Source organism: Lasioglossum baleicum, chromosome 6 (genome assembly GCF_051020765.1).
Source record: "Lasioglossum baleicum chromosome 6, iyLasBale1, whole genome shotgun sequence".
NCBI classification, from domain to species: Eukaryota; Metazoa; Arthropoda; class Insecta; order Hymenoptera; family Halictidae; genus Lasioglossum; species Lasioglossum baleicum.
In genome coordinates, this window is record NC_134934.1 from 16909834 (window position 1) to 16927371 (window position 17538).

A 17538-nucleotide genomic window follows, 5' to 3' on the forward strand; every position below is an offset into this window, starting at 1 on the left:
GACAGTGATATTAGTGGGAGTCACTGTACGTAACATACTTGCAAAAAAAGTAAAATTTAAAAGTAACAATGTTTTGTAATCAATAAGATAACACAAGAGGTTTCATAGTTCTATTTATTTGTCATAATACACTCTTACACATAAATCATTTTTCATATGTATATATGTATAAGACAAGCGAAGAAAATGAAGAAAATAAGTGTACAACAATATAAACTAATATACGTAGAATAGACTTATATATGCGATAAAAAGCGTCGTTGTGCAAAAAGCAACTACAAAATGGTAATTAAAACAATACACCTTAATTGTATTGAGTGATACATAATACCCAATGTGTTTAAGTTATTTGGAGAGACTAGAATGCCTCGAGGGGAATAAAAGATGCAACACAATTGTTCTTGCAAACGATGTTTGGTCTACAGTCTAGAGGGAAACAAAATGAAACATGTACAACACATGAGAATGTTCGATTAAATTCACTTCATTAAACAGAATATATTAAAATAGGACTTTAATTAAGCATGTAATACACGTTAAGAAAAAAACAAATTTTCTAAAGAAAAAAGAAAGTGATACTTTTTATGATTTCTGACGTTAATTTAGCCACAAAATAGACTATTTTTGTCTGATTTTATCATTCGATACTTCATTATGTGTCCCTCTATACAAAAATATAATTCTCCTCAATCCTCTTCGTAGAATTCCAGCATTTCCATAGAACTCGCACAATGCGTATTACACGTGCGCCACTGTGTTAAGATGAATCATATAAAATTTTGTTCAAGAACGTTGCAAAGTACATGTTTCCCAAAAATAGCATAAAAGGAAAGGTTTGGAATGTATCAGTGAAAGTAGTTCCTCCTGTATCATAAAATTATGTTCTTTATTGTCCCATTGAAGAAGGTAAGCAAAAATTTTTCATCTCTAAAATGGCTCACTGGAGAATTAGTAAGACCACGTCTGTGATTAAAATGCAGTATATTGTGTACTGCACTGTATTTATACTTGATCTGCTTGGAAGTATTGTCGTGCGACTGCCCCAAACACGATCTCTGCGCTGAACACACCTACAACGTTACAAACATATATATCAATCAATTTCCTTTTGCTGTAAACGTAACATGCGATCAGAAGGTCTTTCAACATTCACAGCATGTCCTACAAGAGTGTATATCTCTGACAAAGTTAATATATTTGGACAAAATGTAGTGATATGTAATATGTCTGCATCAATTGCAAAAAATTAAAACTAAATTGAGAATGTTGTTTCTTCCCTTAATGATTATAATAGAGGAGAAATCATATATTGAAATCTTCAATTTTTTAAATTTTCAATTTCATCGACTCAATTTTGCTATAAATACATAAAGATTCGCAGTCCAATGATAACAAAGTATGTGTCACCATTTGTACTTATTATCAGTAAAACATTAAATTATAATACAGATATTTAAATAATGATTAAAGGACAGTGAATAAGCACTTACTGATATTTGCACGTAACACATCGGAAAGAAGATGCAGATCATTTTCGTGAGTAACAATGATATAAGTTAATTTATTACTATTCATTTCCTGGATTTGCGCGAGGGATCTGCGCGTTTTCTCCATTGCTCCACCCGCACTCTCGATAATTTCTGCGATCGCCGATGGCGATGGTATTACACTTGGTGTAACATAAAATATTTTACCCTGTTAAACAAAACGAATTTTCACAGAAAGTCGAGATTCAGCGACGTGAAATGTCTTTGTCACCATGAAAATACAGCGGTGTGCAAAATTAAAGGATCACTAAATTTTCGTTCAAGAATTTCTCGCGTTCAAAGTGTTGTAACTTCATGATAAAACGTCGTAGAATATTCGTTCTGGTCTCATTTTAAAGTTCGAATTAGTTCTCTTCAATAAACTATTTTATACTATGCAACGGATTAGAAAGTGAACATACATTTTTGTTTCGAAAATTTTGCAAATTCAAACGTTCGTACAGACGTTAAAAAGTGTTTTCAATTAATAAAATCAACATAGATCTGGAGACTGGAGTTTCACCTTTGAAATGACCCCTCGATGGTCGGTGTACGATTTTGTTTGGTCAAGTTCAAACAACTTTTTGATCTTTTAATCTTGCATGCCAATGTACATCTATGTAGAGTGTCTCATTTTAATTTCATCATGCAATTATTTTTCGAACTATTCGTTATTCGAAAAAGATGTTCCCACAATATGTACAGGGTGGATAAAAATAATATACACATTACAACTGCCATAGCGGGATCCTATACCTCTGAATGAAAAGAATAGACCGCAAAATGGACCTTGACCCCTTTTTCTCAAGGCCAACATTTTTATATTGCATCGTATAGTACTCATTGCGAGGAACAAAAGTCTCAACCCAGTCAGCCAGGCAACCTTGAGCAGAAATCGAGTCCATCTGCTGGGCTGAATCCAGGACCGAACGGCCAGCATTGTACTCGAGTAGATGCCCGGTCTTTCTGCCAGCAGAAAGCGCACTTATGTGCGCGTAGATGCCCATCAAAAATCGAGCATTTTGCTTACTGGGAAAGGAACCATAGGTTGCAAACAACCGTTCTCTTGAAAAACATCTTTAAAGCAGGGACTTAATACAGGTAAAATTTTCATACCGGCATTATGCCAAGAGGCTGTACCGAAACCGGAATAATACCGACATGGATGAAAACCGAAATCGTTGAAATACCACGTTTAAAAATCAACGATCTCTTTACGTTTCGTGTATAAGTCATCGGTGAGGCGCACGGTGTATTATAAAGGTGTTCGGACTTCTCTCGGAAAGGTGTGATAGATAGAGGTTAGTTCTCTGGTCGCCGCCAGATGGAATACTAGTCAACATCACGGTTTTCATGTACGTGTGAGAACCATAGAAACCAAAAAAGAATTTGTTTAAATTTTTCGACATTATAAAGTTGATTGTCGAGGTTGAGAAAATTATTTTGTAATAGCCCAATCCTTTCCGAATAAAACAAGAAAAAATGTAGCTCAATCGGACAAACAGTTCCTGAGATAAAAATTCGTAAGCGAGGCCCGTTTTCGCCAAAGTCGGCAAAAATTGAAAACTTTGAAAGCCTGCCATTTCTAAAAAAAATTCGAAACCGGCAAAATGATGACTTAAACCCCCCCTAATTTCACATGGACTGCAACATATTTCATTTAGAACAAAATCGACGATGGTGCCTGCAAAAAGTGATCGATTTGGCATGGAATGACCCCTATGTCAAATCCGTTGCCTATTTCCTTTATCTCCCTCGCAGTACCGTTTGTTAGATCGTTGCCCTAACAAAGGTTGGTGCGATCCCATCGTTTGTATTACAAAATCCCCACTCCTTATTCCTTCCGAAACCGATGGCCCACCAGAATATAAAGAGGACTGCGCTAGTCGTCCGTCTTGGTTTGTTCTCGTTTTTGTTCTGATTCGCAGTAACACTCTTAGCACCAGAGCTCTCGTTTTACGTACATCTTGTCATTGTTCACGCGCTTTGGTCTAGCATCAAGCTCTTGATTGATAAACTCTCCATCGACTTATCACCTTAACCTTGTTTCAATTCTGTGTCTTCGCGAGCGTCGCGATTACACACCAACTATTCTCAGCTTTCTGTATATTCTCTATTTTTGTCTCCAATCTTGTATATTTTCCGTTTTATTATATTATATTTTTGTTGCACTTTAAGAAGTAGAATTAGTAGGTCATGAACAGACGCATCAGACTCTAATTTCTCGATAACGATGCGCCAACTGAAAACAATTTATTCTGTATTTTCGATTTATTTTTTAATGTAGAATGATCCCCTGCACGTGTATACCATTTTGGATCATCTTGTAGACATATGGAATAAAATAGTTTACGAGACTTTAAAGTTGTTTTTCAAGATAACGGTTAACTTTGAGACACTTTGAGAAAAGGGTCAAGGTCAATTTTGAGGTCCATTTTTCAAACAGATCTCCACTAATCAGGAGATATAGAATCTCGCTATGGTAATCGTGAAATATAATTATTATACACCTAGTACATCATAATGACAATGACTTTGTCGTAGAATGACATAAAATGTCTTTTTCTTGTCACGATTGATATCGTGGATAGTAGTGTACAATCAATTAAAAATATGTTAGCAATGACACGTTAAATACACGACTAGAAAAATTTGTAAAATTGACGATGTAAAGTTATCAAACGTGACCAGTTAGAAATATGAATTTTTTGAATGTAACTCTTGGATGACGAGATCTGGATCAAAATACAGGACTGCAAACGTTCTACCTGAGCTCTAATTCTTTAGCAGACCGTATAAATTATTAGTTAATTATATTAGGTACGATAAGTGGTTTAATCTAATGTTGATTTCAAAGTAGTAGATTGAAAAATGTGCAAAAAGATATTGAAATGTTCGAATTTCTTCCAATACAATAAATAGATGAGTAAAATAAAACAATCACCTTAAGTACTGTTCCTCGGTTAGGGCTTGCTAGAGCCTTTTCAATACTAAAATTAAAACTCTTCTCGAATTCTGAATCGCCAAGCAGGTATCCACTTTCATCTAAGAATGTGTTTCTTGTGAAACAATCGACTAACCACTGTAACGTGACAATATATTTACAACGTGACAGACAACACAAAAATTTTACAGTTCTTATTGGTGTTGACATCACGAGATGTGTAGCATCCCGCCAACTGGCAGCCATTGCACCACCTAATTCCCGAATTCTCTGTTGGGAAAATAGTATATCATTAGAAATTGTTTATGAATCTCTTGAAGAGTTAGACTACTGTAATGGCCCGAAGAGGCAGGCAATTTTTGGATGTTGATTGCAAAAAGAGAACTACATATTCAATTATGTTGCGGTTTCTTATACTATTTTTGCATCTTATAAATTATAAATCTTATAAATCGTCAACCTGGATTTTAGATTATCCGAATCCAAAACGCAAAATTGTTCCACTAATTATACTTCAATATTACTTAATTTATTATTTAGTATTAATATATATTAGTATTTAGTATTATTTAGTATTAATCAAGCCATTTTTTAATTATTGTTAAATTCACCGAATGGCAACATTTTGCGGAAAAGAAGTTTTGTTTTTTTGCGAGAAATCTCTCACCTCGTTTATAAGCAATAATTTAGAAGTCAGAGCAATAATTTATAAGTTTCGAGATAAACGTGTTTCAAGTTTAAATCACTCTGCGCACGAGCACCTACAGGAGTTTACTCCAAAGTGAATTGTAACTATGCTTGATACTGCGAACTATGATCGAAACCAAAAAAGTTCGAAAATTTGATAATTTTACGGTAGCCTAGTCCCTTAAATTAGTGAGCACAGTAAGGTGGCTGTATTTGTAATATAAAATTTAAAACATTTATGAAACAAACAATGTTATAAAAAATATCTATGGAACCAAGTTGAATGGCAGAAAGTATTACTTGTGTAACAATAAAATATTATCTCAGGCTCAATTTTACGATCGAAGTGGACAAGAACAACCGAAAAATGCGACTTCATATTTTAGCATTGTGAAGTAAGAAACATTTCTAAAGAGCAGTTCTGTTTCGGCTGTTTTAGCAGACTTAATTGAACTTTTATTTAGTTAACCGAAACAGTTAAGTTATAAAATTCTTACTGCTATTATGTCATTAATGCATTAGTGCATGGTTAAATCTACTTAGCACTTCAGCGGTGACTCAGAGTCACCACTAAAAATTGCTATACCATTATTTAAAATATTGTTTACACTATTTAACATTTAAATAGTGTATGCGGTATTATATTAATTTCGTATCCATAAGATGAAAAAAATCATATAAAATGGAATTATTCTAGGTCGGAAGAAATGTTTAATTTTCGGGTTAAAATAGCTCTAAGTGCAAAGGGTTAATTCTTCGAAGTAGTGTTCCTTCTCGAGAAATTTAAATCTAGGAAAATTCTTATGAATCTCATTTATTTTATAACATATTTTCGGAAATGAACAAAAAAGTTATTCTGATTTGTTGTTGTATGTATTTATTCATTTCCGAAAATATGTCATAAAATAAATGAGATTCATAAGAATTTTCCTAGATTTAAATTTCTCGAGAAATACTGTAATTTCTCGAGATATGAGAAATAACCAGTTAAAAAATTTCTCGAGAAATTCTCGAGAATAAGCTCAAGCCGTTGAGTGTGGATGACTTATGTAAACCATGTTGACCTTATGTAAATTTAACCGTGCACTACTGTATCAAGCCTGCTGGAAAATTCAATCACTTTCAGAAATCAAGTTCAACAAATTTATTATGCTCAAGCAGTTTATACGACGAAAATTTTCTTGGTGGATATAATAACCATTTTTTATCTACATTTTGTGACTTCAATCATAGAGGTTGAACTTTAAAAAATGAACAGTTTTTCTCGGCAGGCCTAATACTATTGTTTAATGACAGTCTGCATCAATTAGTTTGCAAAAGTGCGATTATGTGCGAACATCCGTAATGTAGTTATATTCACGTTACCTTTGCATGTTTTCTAGGATTAATACCAGAAAATAATATCCTCGGTTGCTTATCTGGAGACGGAGGATCGGGATTAATGACAACTATGGGCTCATCCAAGCCTAACAAATGTGGATCTTTGTTCAGCAACGGGCCGTCTAGCCGCGGTTTTTTATACTTTCTTATCGAATTTGGACCCTGACCAACCTGTTTCACTTTATCATAAGACTCTTGAGTAATGTTTATTGGCATTTTCCACGCAGCTGAAAAGGACATATTTTAGATAATGCTACAAATGTGGAAGAAGCGACAAATGGAAAGAGCTAGAATTCGTTATTGTAAAAGAACATAATCAGCGATGTTCACGATACCCATTAAATGAGGCACTAGAGAATAATCCAATCTGAACGGATTGCTGAGACTGTACTGTTGATATTTTGGATTTTCGGTTTGATGCAGGACATTCATTTGCCCGCATAGTAAGTCCGTCAACCATTGCGCATTTACTACTCCAGTCTGCCATTCCCGAGCCTTTTTATATTTCTGACCGTCGGGTCTGGAATAATATAAGCGTTGGAATGTGAAGAGTTACGTACACTGCGACCATTTGTATGAACACGATTTCTACTATTTGTTACGCATGCTTCAATGAATATAAATTCATTGGTTTCCTATTGCTCTTTCATTGCTACTAGCTATCAAAGTTTTCTGGGTGAATTCTCCTCCCTTTGTTTCAAAATAACTCTCAAAATGTCTCCCATTAATATTTGGACGCTTCCAAAAAAAAAAACACGATAACTTTTCTAATATTGGACTATACGATTCGAACTTTTTTGAAAAGTTAGAGCAATTAGTTTACTACACGTTGTGAAAAGAAATTTTTTCAAAAATTGCAATTGGTTGGAACTGTACAGAAAACACTAAAAGTTGCATTTCACAACTTTTTAACGTGGGCTTGTATAGAAAATTTAAAAAATACGTTTTGTAAAAAACGACATACATTGAAAGATGTAGAAATCGCGAAAAACTGGAATTTTTACCATCTTTAAACGATATAGATCTATGAAACGTGTTTTCTAACTTTTCTATACAGGGTGTCCCACACAACTGGAACAAGCTGTACCTCCTAAACGGTCGGGAATAGAGGAAAATGCTATAAGAAAAGGTTGAATGGCATCAGACGGTGTACACAACTAATTTTATGCACTTTTGTGCATCGGTGCATCAGAAAAATGCAACATCACTTTTTTTTTTTTAATGGAAACCTACATTTTTGACTGCACCAATCGATGCAGTTTGTTGTGCTCTACATAAAAGTACTAACATACTTATGCCCTAAACTTATTCGTTAGGAAGTTATCGAAGCTAAAAGTTCTCTGATTTATAATGGAACATAACGTAGGTACTCTGGAATACTTGCCCAGACCGAAATAATTTTCGGCAATAAATCGTGAAAATCTGCAATTTTGACCATCTTTAAACGTTTGTAGCTCATTGCAACGTCGACAGATTTTCACGAAATTTTCAGAATATGTTTAAATGACACAGATCTACAAAACGTATTTTTTAAATTTTCAATATAGGCCCACATAAAAAAGTTAACCCGGCGTTAGTTAGGTGGGGTCTCACAGACCTCAGAGATTTTAGATTGATTGTAACATTGTAACAACGCGTGACAGTTGTTAAGTATTTTTGAATAATAAAAATTTAATTTCGTGGATCTGCGTTTTTACTCTGATAAATTACAAGCCTCTTAGGCAAATCTTATATTTATGAAAAAGGTATTTATTTCTACAACACAATATATTTTTTCCTGGGGTCTGTGAGACCTCACCTTACGAACGCCGAGTTAAAAATTCAACTTTTAGTATTTTTTCAACAATTCCGATCAATTACAATTTTTGAAAAAATTTCTTTTCACATCCTTTAGTAAACTAATTGCTCTAGCTTCCCAAAAAAGTTCAAATCGTATAGTACAATATTAAAAAAGTTATCGTTTTCTTTAGAGCGGTCTTAAACTTTTGTCCGCTACTGTACGTATAATAAAGAGTCTGAACGTTACCGTCTGCAAACGAGTAGAGTGTTGTGCCTGGTAAAGTAATTGGTAACTTTCGATCCCAATGCTTCCAGCATATACTTGACTTTGACGCGTTCCTCCCCTTCAAATCCAGACAACGACACTATTTGTTTCCCGCACGGAAGTTCTGTCAAGCTGAATGGCGTTGGGAAATGTAACGCGTGCCAAGGCGGTAGTACTTGCTGTTTATTGACAACGTCGGACAGCCAGTGAGCACTAACACAACGTTTTCCTTCGCGTAGCGCCTGCACCACTGTCGGATGTTTCTGCGTGATAGCAAGCACGTGGGTGGCCCGGGTGCAGTATTGGGGTTCGACCTCACCGCCGTGTCTTTCAATAACTTGCTTCCATATTGATACATCGTTCGGACGTTGCACGTCGTATTCAACGATAACAAAGATACAGCCTAGCAAAAATAGATCTGGTGGCACTGAAAGCAAAAGTAACGAAACTTAATTTCCGAAAATTGGGACATCGATATTGGGGACAACGGAAGAGGAAGCAGCAAAGAACGACGCACTAGTTCCAGCTGATTGTGTATTGTAATGGGAGACGTTCAATTACTCATTCAATTTCATTAGTCCCGTATTATTAATCTTGCCGTATGATTTTCTTTACAGTTAGAGGGATTATTTATCCCAAAACTGTTGTAGAAGAGAAAAGAATTAACATTAAAGTATTTTAATGCAAATTCTAACAAATATGAATGTTACGCCTTTCTTTTTAACCGAAATAAGATTTTATTGCAAACGAATCAAATTTTATTTCAGTTAAAAAGAAAGGCGTAACATTCATATATTAGACTTTGTTCTAAATCTTCATGGCGAGTGTGGCTCGTTAAAATACGGCAAAGGGTTAACATGTTGGCTACCAGCGTTCTATTTTAAAACGAACGTAATGTTCTCGAATCAAATAGAAACAGAAATGATGTGACAAAAAATGTCACATTAATTTGACGTCTTTTTTAGGTGAAATACAACATGATGATCGTCATACATGTGTGGTCGCTGGTAGCGAATGTGCTCATACAATATGCATGAAATGATCGATTTCAATGCATATTTATCTATATGTTCTGAAGTGAAGATTGTTTGAGTAGTACACATCTAACAGAAACTCACAGATATGAATAATAATTATGATTGCTGTAATATTACTTGTACTCCCACAGAAACAATAATGTAATCTTCCCAAATGACACTGGTGACAAATACGAAACACTAATAAAAGAAACAAGAGGAAACAAAAGGAAACAAAACTTTGGACACTAATTTTACGGGATGACTTGCGTTTTTATGAGTGTTTACATGTATAGTTATGATAGAAAAAAATTATTTGTAGGGCTACAAATATCTAGGTAGTCACGAAAAATAGATATTTCTCGAAACTGTCCGTGAGCGATAAAAGCGATGATTCTGTATAAATACAAAGAAAACTAATTGCACTGAAGTTTTATTCTGCTTATAAATACTCGAATGGCAGATATTGTAGGCAGGTACAACTACTTTCTAAAAATTATTAAATTCTATAAGTATGATATTGCTCTTACTAGTTATTGAATTTTTCATTTATATTTTAGTTAATGACCAAAATACGCGTGTAAGAAGTTAGAAGGTTGCGTTACGTGGAAACAGTTAAATTCAGTTCGTTAGAAGATTTCTTTGCATTATTTACTCTTTTTACACGTCAAACTCGACAATTCTCATAGAAATGTTCAAAATTGGCTACGAGTTGTAATTTTATTCGTCTATTTTAAAGGAATATTTTGCATCCTTCATTTAGATGAAATTTCAGACGTATTATGTCAATATTACTATTATAAATATAATTTATAATATTTTATTTTAGAATAGTGTGGTGTGTGTGTGTTTGCCTCTTTAAATATCTATATCCCTATCATTTTTTCGAAAATTTTCAAGGACTAATCGTTCAAATTATACATATACTTTCGGGTGGTAATAAAAACTACTGAATTCAATATAATTTTACAGAATATTTCTTAAATGTAATTGATAATTGCCATCAATGTTCCTAAATGTGTGTAAATCATTAACAATAATAGAATCAGACTAATCCCGAATGAAATACTTCATACGATAATAAAAATTACAGTTTTCTTCAAGGAGATCGTGTAATTATATTTCCGGGAAGATCATGTCATGGAAGGATAAGCCTTATCGTATTATGCAAATTTTTCCATTAGTATTCCATTCCATTCTCATTTGTAGTTCGAACAAAATTACAGCTTAGTTTGAGATCGCTTTGTATATCTCGATAAACTCCTACCCAATTAACGTATTTTATTAGAAAGTTTGTCAACAATGAAATCAAGGGTAACTTTCCTGATTCTACTACAAAAATATACAAATTCTTTATCTTATTCATCTTTCGGGCAAGTTCTATAGACTTAATAGATCCTCCCCTCGTTATTTTTCTATGCGAGCTATTCGAAACTGGTTTGTATGCGATCCCAATTGGGCAAGTGGAAAATGAGACGTTGGTTCCGCATTGCTTTGTAAATAGAGTGCAAAGGATTATGTACATGAACCATTCAGAGTGTCGTAATTAGGAATTTGCAAAATAATAAAAAAAAAGCATACGTTTTAGATTTGGATTGTGTCCGTAGAACTGAGCTTTCGCCTGCGGCATCACCGGGGCGTACTGCATCTTTATCGGAGCCCCGGGTGGTGCTCCATTCGTAATGTTCGCCACGGTTCTCCGCTGGTAAGCCGCAAGGAGTTGTGGGTCCTGAGACGGCGGAGGTGGTGGCCTGTGTTGGGCGGTCATTAATCTTAGCTGACCAGCTGCACTACCCTCGGTCGCGCTACCTTGCAATCTATTCGTCAACATATTTGCCAATGCGGTTTTCGTTTTCGCATTGACAACTAACTGTTGGTCCGGCGAAATTTGAACATTGTTGGGCAAAGATGTGAGAGGTGGTTCCTGCTGCACATTCTGTTGCTGCTGCTGTTGTTGCTGCTGCTGCTGTTGTTGCTGTTGTTGCTGCTGCTGCTGTTGCTGCTGCAGGTGTTGCAACTGTTGCAGTCTCGCCATTTGCTGTTTCTGCATGTGTAACTGTGCTATATGTTGTGGAGTTAAGGGCTGGCCTTGTTGGAACGTCTGACCAGGCTGGGCAGCTTGGGGACCTTGCACGTTTTGTCCGGTTTGTACGATAACTTGGTTGGAAGAATTGATAGGCGTTAAAGCTGGTGGTTGAACGCCCGTGTGTACTGGTTTCTGACCAGGTGTCTGCGCTATTTGAGGCCCTATCATTTGTGGTCTTGGCTGCTGAACCCACTGCAAACCGCCTGGCTGCACCGGTTTACCGGGACTCCTAATAACCGCGATATGGGCTCCTTGTTGCGCTTGGCGATTCTGCATCTGCCTTTGTAACAATAGGTTCTTCTGTTTCTGTATCTTCTGTATAAATTGGGCTCTCTGTTGCGGATCCATTTGTTGCAATTGTTGATGGGTTTGGGCATCCAATTGGATCAACTGTCTTGGTTGTTGAGGTGGTTGTTGGGCCCATTGTCCACTCGGTCTTTGAGCACCAATTTGTTGCTGCTGCTGTCTTTGTAATTGTAAATGATATTGTTGCTGTTGCCACTGCGAATCTCTTTGTACAATAAAACTTTGTTGATTTGGTCCCATTAATGGCTGATTTGGAGGCTGTTGTTGCAACTGACCGTCCCTTATAACAAACTGTTGAGAACTTTGAGGCGCTGATTGTTGCAACTGTTGCGAAATTTGCTGGATCTTTTGTTGCTGCTGCTGGTGTAATAATATTATTTGTCTTTGTTCAGTGGTCAACTGTTGTGGCGGAGCTTGCTGCTGATTCAGCTGATGCGCTCCGATCTGTTGAGGCGGTGTAGGAATTTGCTGTTGCTGCGATGTTAATTGCACTTGTTGTTGTTGGACCAGCTGTTGTTGAGGTGTAATTTGCTGCTGTTGTGTTATGTGTTGTTGTTGACTTAATTGTTGTTGCGAAAGTATCTGCTGTTGACTCAACTGTTTCTGTTGTTGCGTCAACAGCTGCTGCGGAGACGACAATTGATGTTGAGGTATTTGCGCAGTCATCTGCTGTGGTTGTTGTGACATTAGTGGTTGTTGCGCTCCTATTAATTGCGTCTGTGGTGTTAATTGAGGTGATGGTTGCTGGTTCAAAAGCTGTTGTTGAGTGTAATTTGGTTGTTGTAATTGCGGATGCTGCGTAAGCTGCTGCGACATCTGTTGCTGTTGTAGTATCGTATGCTGCATATTCATTTGTTGTTGTTGCTGCTGCTGTTGAGGTGGTACTTCGGGTTGTTGTATTTGTGGCACAGATTTCATTTGAGGTACATTATTTTGTTGAGACGCTTGAGGTAACCAGCCAGTTTGAGTAACATTTTGATCGGATACAGAAGACACGATTGTGGAAGCATTCGATATACTTGTTGTAGCAGTTGGGCGTGAAAGATGTAGCTGCTGCGTACTAACAGTATTTTGCCCATTCGTCGAGAAAGGAAGGGTTGCAATAGTTGCGTTATTAGTAATGACATTATGCGATGCACTGGAAGCTACAGGTGGACTTGGTTGATTCCAAGGCATACGTTGTTTAAGTTGTTCCAACATAGCTTTAGTTCTATCTTGTTCTTCCTGCGTAATATTGTTATCTGTATCTTCATCCATAAAACCAGTAATCATAGCTGTGGAACTATTCGGATATACTAAAAGTCTAGGGTGATATTCCACTTCACTTATAATAGTTCCTTTTCTACAGCATTCCGTTACCCAATCTGGGGTTACAATTTGCATAGGATGCCGTGTGGCAGTTTCATATTTAAGACCAGCAGCCCTTCCAGTAATTAAATGAGTGCAATACTGGTCTAAACGTAATTGACATTTACCACCTTGTAATGTGATCATTGCCCATAGACTTTTGCTATCCGCACGGCTTACCTGAGACAAACATGCTCGTACATTCGAAAACAATTGTGCATCTTCGGGTGAAAAATAGTGTGGCCTAGATCAATGGTACCGCTAAGGAAATTAATTACTTTGAACTATAGCTAGTGTTAATAATTATTCATACAATTATTCTAGTAATTATTAAAACAATGATTAAGGATACGGTAGAAGTTTGTTACATTTAACAGAATATAAAATCCAGTTTTGTGTAACTGCTGGTATCTCATAAATATCCTTCGCAGCGGAAATATCATTTTCCAACGCATCATAGCCTGCTATTAGATGTGTAACGAAATCACTGAAATAATTTGATCTTTCTGCGCCACTTTCTTGTAGTAAATTTAATATCTGTAAAGAATTAAAGGTAAAGTTGCCAATAATGTGGGCTCCCTCCAATTTGAATGAGTTTTAGATGTCTTGTCGAGGTCATCATTCTGAACAAGATTTCTCTTTAAAGCTTTTGACAGTCAGCTTTAGTTTACGAGGTACAGTAGAACCTCGATAATTTGAATCTCAAGGGAAGAATTAAAATCTTGGGGTTATAGAGGTTTTGACTTATCGAAGTCTTCGAGTAAGAGAGGTTCACCCTACGAAAATTCGGTTTGTACAGCTTGTCAAATCTAGCTGTGTGGTTGACCAAAACTTAGGAATGTGCAGACAAAAACAAAGACCACACTCGACGAGAGAAGGATGCAACGTATGAACGGTAAGGTACACATCTCGTCAAAAGTGCGTGTTATCCATTATTTCTTACAGCAGTAAACATACAAAACAACTGTTTATATGTTTGTGTGAATACACTTGTGTCACTTTACTTTTTAACTGAACTGTCGCCACGTGCATCGTTTAACAGGTGACGATCAGTTCCGAGATTCCGCCTACCTACCATTGCGCAGCGGGGAGATTTCCCCTTGCGGGGGACATTCAGCCACACAGTTAGATTTGACAAGCTGTACGAGGGTTAATAATTGGCTGATTGTAATAGTTTTAGAGAAAGAAAAGTTCAATTTCTGGAGATAAGTTATTTATTATATACATATACAAAACACATAATCTACTATAGGCTCTTACGTATTAAAGAAATCTGTGATTTGACTCTACGTTAATGAATTAACAGATTGTCGATCAAAGTCGACCACTAAAGCTGACCGCCAACTATTTCAAAGGAAATAGTTATATAAACTGTCGAGTTTTATAACATATGTCGAGGTCATCGAAATTGGTGAGAAGCCACATCATCGGCAGCTTTACCGAATTAAAAAATGCTGGTCTTAGGAATGATTTTCACATAGTTATTAATTGTAGACATTGATACACCTATAAATATGAGTTTGCTTTCAAAAATAATGATGTATGTTATAAGTGTTATGAATACAATTAATTGTTTACTTTTTAATAGTCAATAAATTATGACAATATGTTACAATAGTTATGTTAATAATGATATGTATATGTCTCATATTTTGGTTGATGGATTCATGCAATAATGGCTAAGATTACTAAACTTTTATTTATTCGATACAGAAACGTATTACGTACGAGAACATAAGTGATAGAAATCGGACTTTTCAAAAATTTCGTATCATGTCCATAGAATGTTGCAATCTGTTAAAATTGACTCCATTTTATAACCTCTACCGCGCGTATTGTGATTGGTTTAAGGTAACCGAGAATAATTCACAATTTTCGAACAGTCGCAGTGCATCGATAACAATATCGCCAGATTAAGGGCATTACATGAAAGGTAATGGAAAAACGCGGGAATCAGTGAAATGGCATACCTTGGGATCACCTTCGCCACTGACGTAGTATTTAACATCGGCGAACAGGGCACCATCGAATTTTAATTCTTCGAGGCCGGCCCTTATATCGCCCATCCTTGTCAAATTGTAAACAAAATCACGTTACCCACATCACAAAAAAGCGGCACGTTTTCTAAAATCACTTTGAAACTGTATATGATATTCGATAACAAAACTCAGCCGTGACGCTTTTGTTATTATTATGATCGTAAGGTTATGTAGCTACATCGGAGTCGAACGACCGCACGTTACGTTCGATATATATCGGCGATATCAAGTGCGCCTGATTTGAACGTCCAAATATTCAAGTATAACAGAGCAACGTAACTGTGAGATAGAATTTGCTAGATATTTTATTTTAGTTTAATTTTTCGAAGCTAAAAGAAAATTTTTATCATATTCAAGTTAAAAGAAATAGATAAATCATATCCATAAGAAGTTTAATATCTGTGATTTTATTTCAAAATCCGTTTATTCAATTTAACGGGTAACTATGTATTTATATAATTTTACAGACAAATTTTCCTGATGAAGTAGTTAGGTAATATATTTATTTTTATGGAATTTCATTAAATCTAAAGTGTACTTCAAGGATAACACAGCGTTGAGAAGTTAAAAACGAGCACCATTTTGACGTTTAAAGATTTAATTAATTTAATATATTATTTTAATATAATTAACTACTTACAAGAAGTGTAGACTTATTAGTTGTTAGATTAACTCTTCGTCGGCAATGGTACTTTTCACTAACATGGATGGCGAATTGGATCTTCCATTTCCAGACTTTATTTTTTTATTATTATAATATTTAAAAAATCTGAAAAAAATTTGGAGATACATACTCCTTACCCAGATAGCACAAAGACATCCCACAGACGTCTGAAAGTTGCCAGCCGCAAGACGTAAGTATGTCTGACAGTCGTCTGCTACGTCTTTGGCACGTCGTTTTCACGTATTTAGCACGTCTTAGTACGTCTTTAACAGGTCTTTGTTACAAAATTGTGCGTCTTGAAGACGTCTCTCACAAGTCCATTTGACATCTTAAAGATGCCTTGTAAAGACGTATAAAAAATCGCCTGAAAGACGTATCTTTAGTATTCAGAGATGTCAGGCAGCCGCTGTAGAAACTCTTTCTACTGCTTTTTTGCACAAGATTATACGATAATTTTTTCGCTTTCTGGAGCCAGTTAAAGTTAAAAAGCCCATATTTACTTCAATGTTGAATAATTCGAATAAATAAAATCGCACAATATTCAACAACCACACAATTTACACAGGAAAGATAGCCCTTCCAAATGATATTAACGCGATTTATCAAAAAAATTTGTTGCTCCCCGTGTGATGTTCCAAAGTTGCACAAAATTTTTGTTAACCGTCAATGTTTTCTTCATCTCGCTATAACTTTGTAAAAAAACCAACATAGCAACGATTTGAAACAGAGCATCTGAAACTAGAGGTTTCAGGCTTTCAAACCATTGTTTAACGATATCGGTACGGCAACTTTTGACGGAGTTATTATCACGTAAAGTGGGAACAATTTTTCGGGTTCGCACAAGTGATCCCTTAATTCTTTTGAGGAGTGTACAAGTACTACTAAATGAAATAAAGAGTATATATTTAAAGTTTTCGTCACACACATTACCTGCTTCAGTAAAGTCGCGGTCTAACTCCCATCGCCTGTTCTGAGCAGGGACAGAGATCGTGTAGGGAAATTATTTTTTTTATGATCGCGCCGTCCGCGCCGAAAGTACAAAGGATGCCGAACGTAGAAAAGGACAACATGTAAACACGGACCGCGCTCGGCGATCGAAGCAGCTCGAGCTTCTCGACCCCTTGCAGGGATGTCCCCCCGTAGTAGAAAAAGTAGGCGAAGGGACGGGGATCGTGGAGATCCTCAGGGAGCTAGATCGCGCGACTTTTTCTGTTGTATAAGATAGTTAAGAAATTAAGCTTAGTTAGCGGTATGTCGGGTGATTGAAACACAACGCAACACTTGAAAACATTGTTTACTTTATTGTATACTCTTCTTCATTCGCGGAATAGGTACATGTCAGCGTCTAAAATGCTTTTCGCTGTATAGTCCATCGAAACTGTTACGCATTGTTTAATCTTTTCTATTTCTTCGTTTTGTTCGAACTTGCGCAATTTCTCTGTCACTCTCGCTCTCATCCTCTCCTCTCTTCCTAGCTATCTTCCTTTTCGTACATCTCT

General features: G+C 36.0%; 1 protein-coding gene across 2 annotated transcripts; it reads right to left on the reverse strand.

Moving 5' to 3' along the window:
* Nucleotides 1-99: 99 nt before the first annotated feature.
* Ptip (PAX transcription activation domain interacting protein) lies at nucleotides 100-15577 on the reverse strand. Of its 2 annotated transcripts, none has more exons than XM_076425819.1 (9): nucleotides 15307-15577; nucleotides 13689-13873; nucleotides 11179-13580; nucleotides 8564-9008; nucleotides 6873-7057; nucleotides 6523-6764; nucleotides 4471-4740; nucleotides 1491-1695; nucleotides 100-1070 (listed from the first exon to the last, which is right to left on the reverse strand). In XM_076425819.1, exons 1-9 carry the CDS (start codon nucleotides 15400-15402, stop codon nucleotides 1003-1005), a joined length of 4098 nt encoding a protein of 1365 aa, XP_076281934.1. In that variant the 5' UTR covers nucleotides 15403-15577; the 3' UTR covers nucleotides 100-1002. The 2 variants fall into 2 exon arrangements, with proteins under 2 accessions (XP_076281934.1, XP_076281935.1); XM_076425820.1 differs by lacking the exon at nucleotides 15307-15577 and adding an exon at nucleotides 15065-15299.
* Nucleotides 15578-17538: the final 1961 nt, after the last annotated feature.

What these genes read in the sequence shown, in the direction of transcription:
- Ptip (XM_076425819.1), bottom strand. Translation starts at nt 15,402, where the DNA reads ATGGGCGATATAAGGGCCGGCCTCGAAGAATTAAAATTCGATGGTGCC. An exon ending in TCTAGTGCCTCATTTAATGG is followed by an intron (nt 6,765 to 6,872) that starts GTATCGTGAACA and finishes TGTCCTTTTCAG; the next exon opens with CTGCGTGGAAAATGCCAATA. An exon ending in ACCGAGGAACAGTACTTAAG is followed by an intron (nt 1,696 to 4,470) that starts GTGATTGTTTTA and finishes TTTGTTTAACAG; the next exon opens with GGTAAAATATTTTATGTTAC.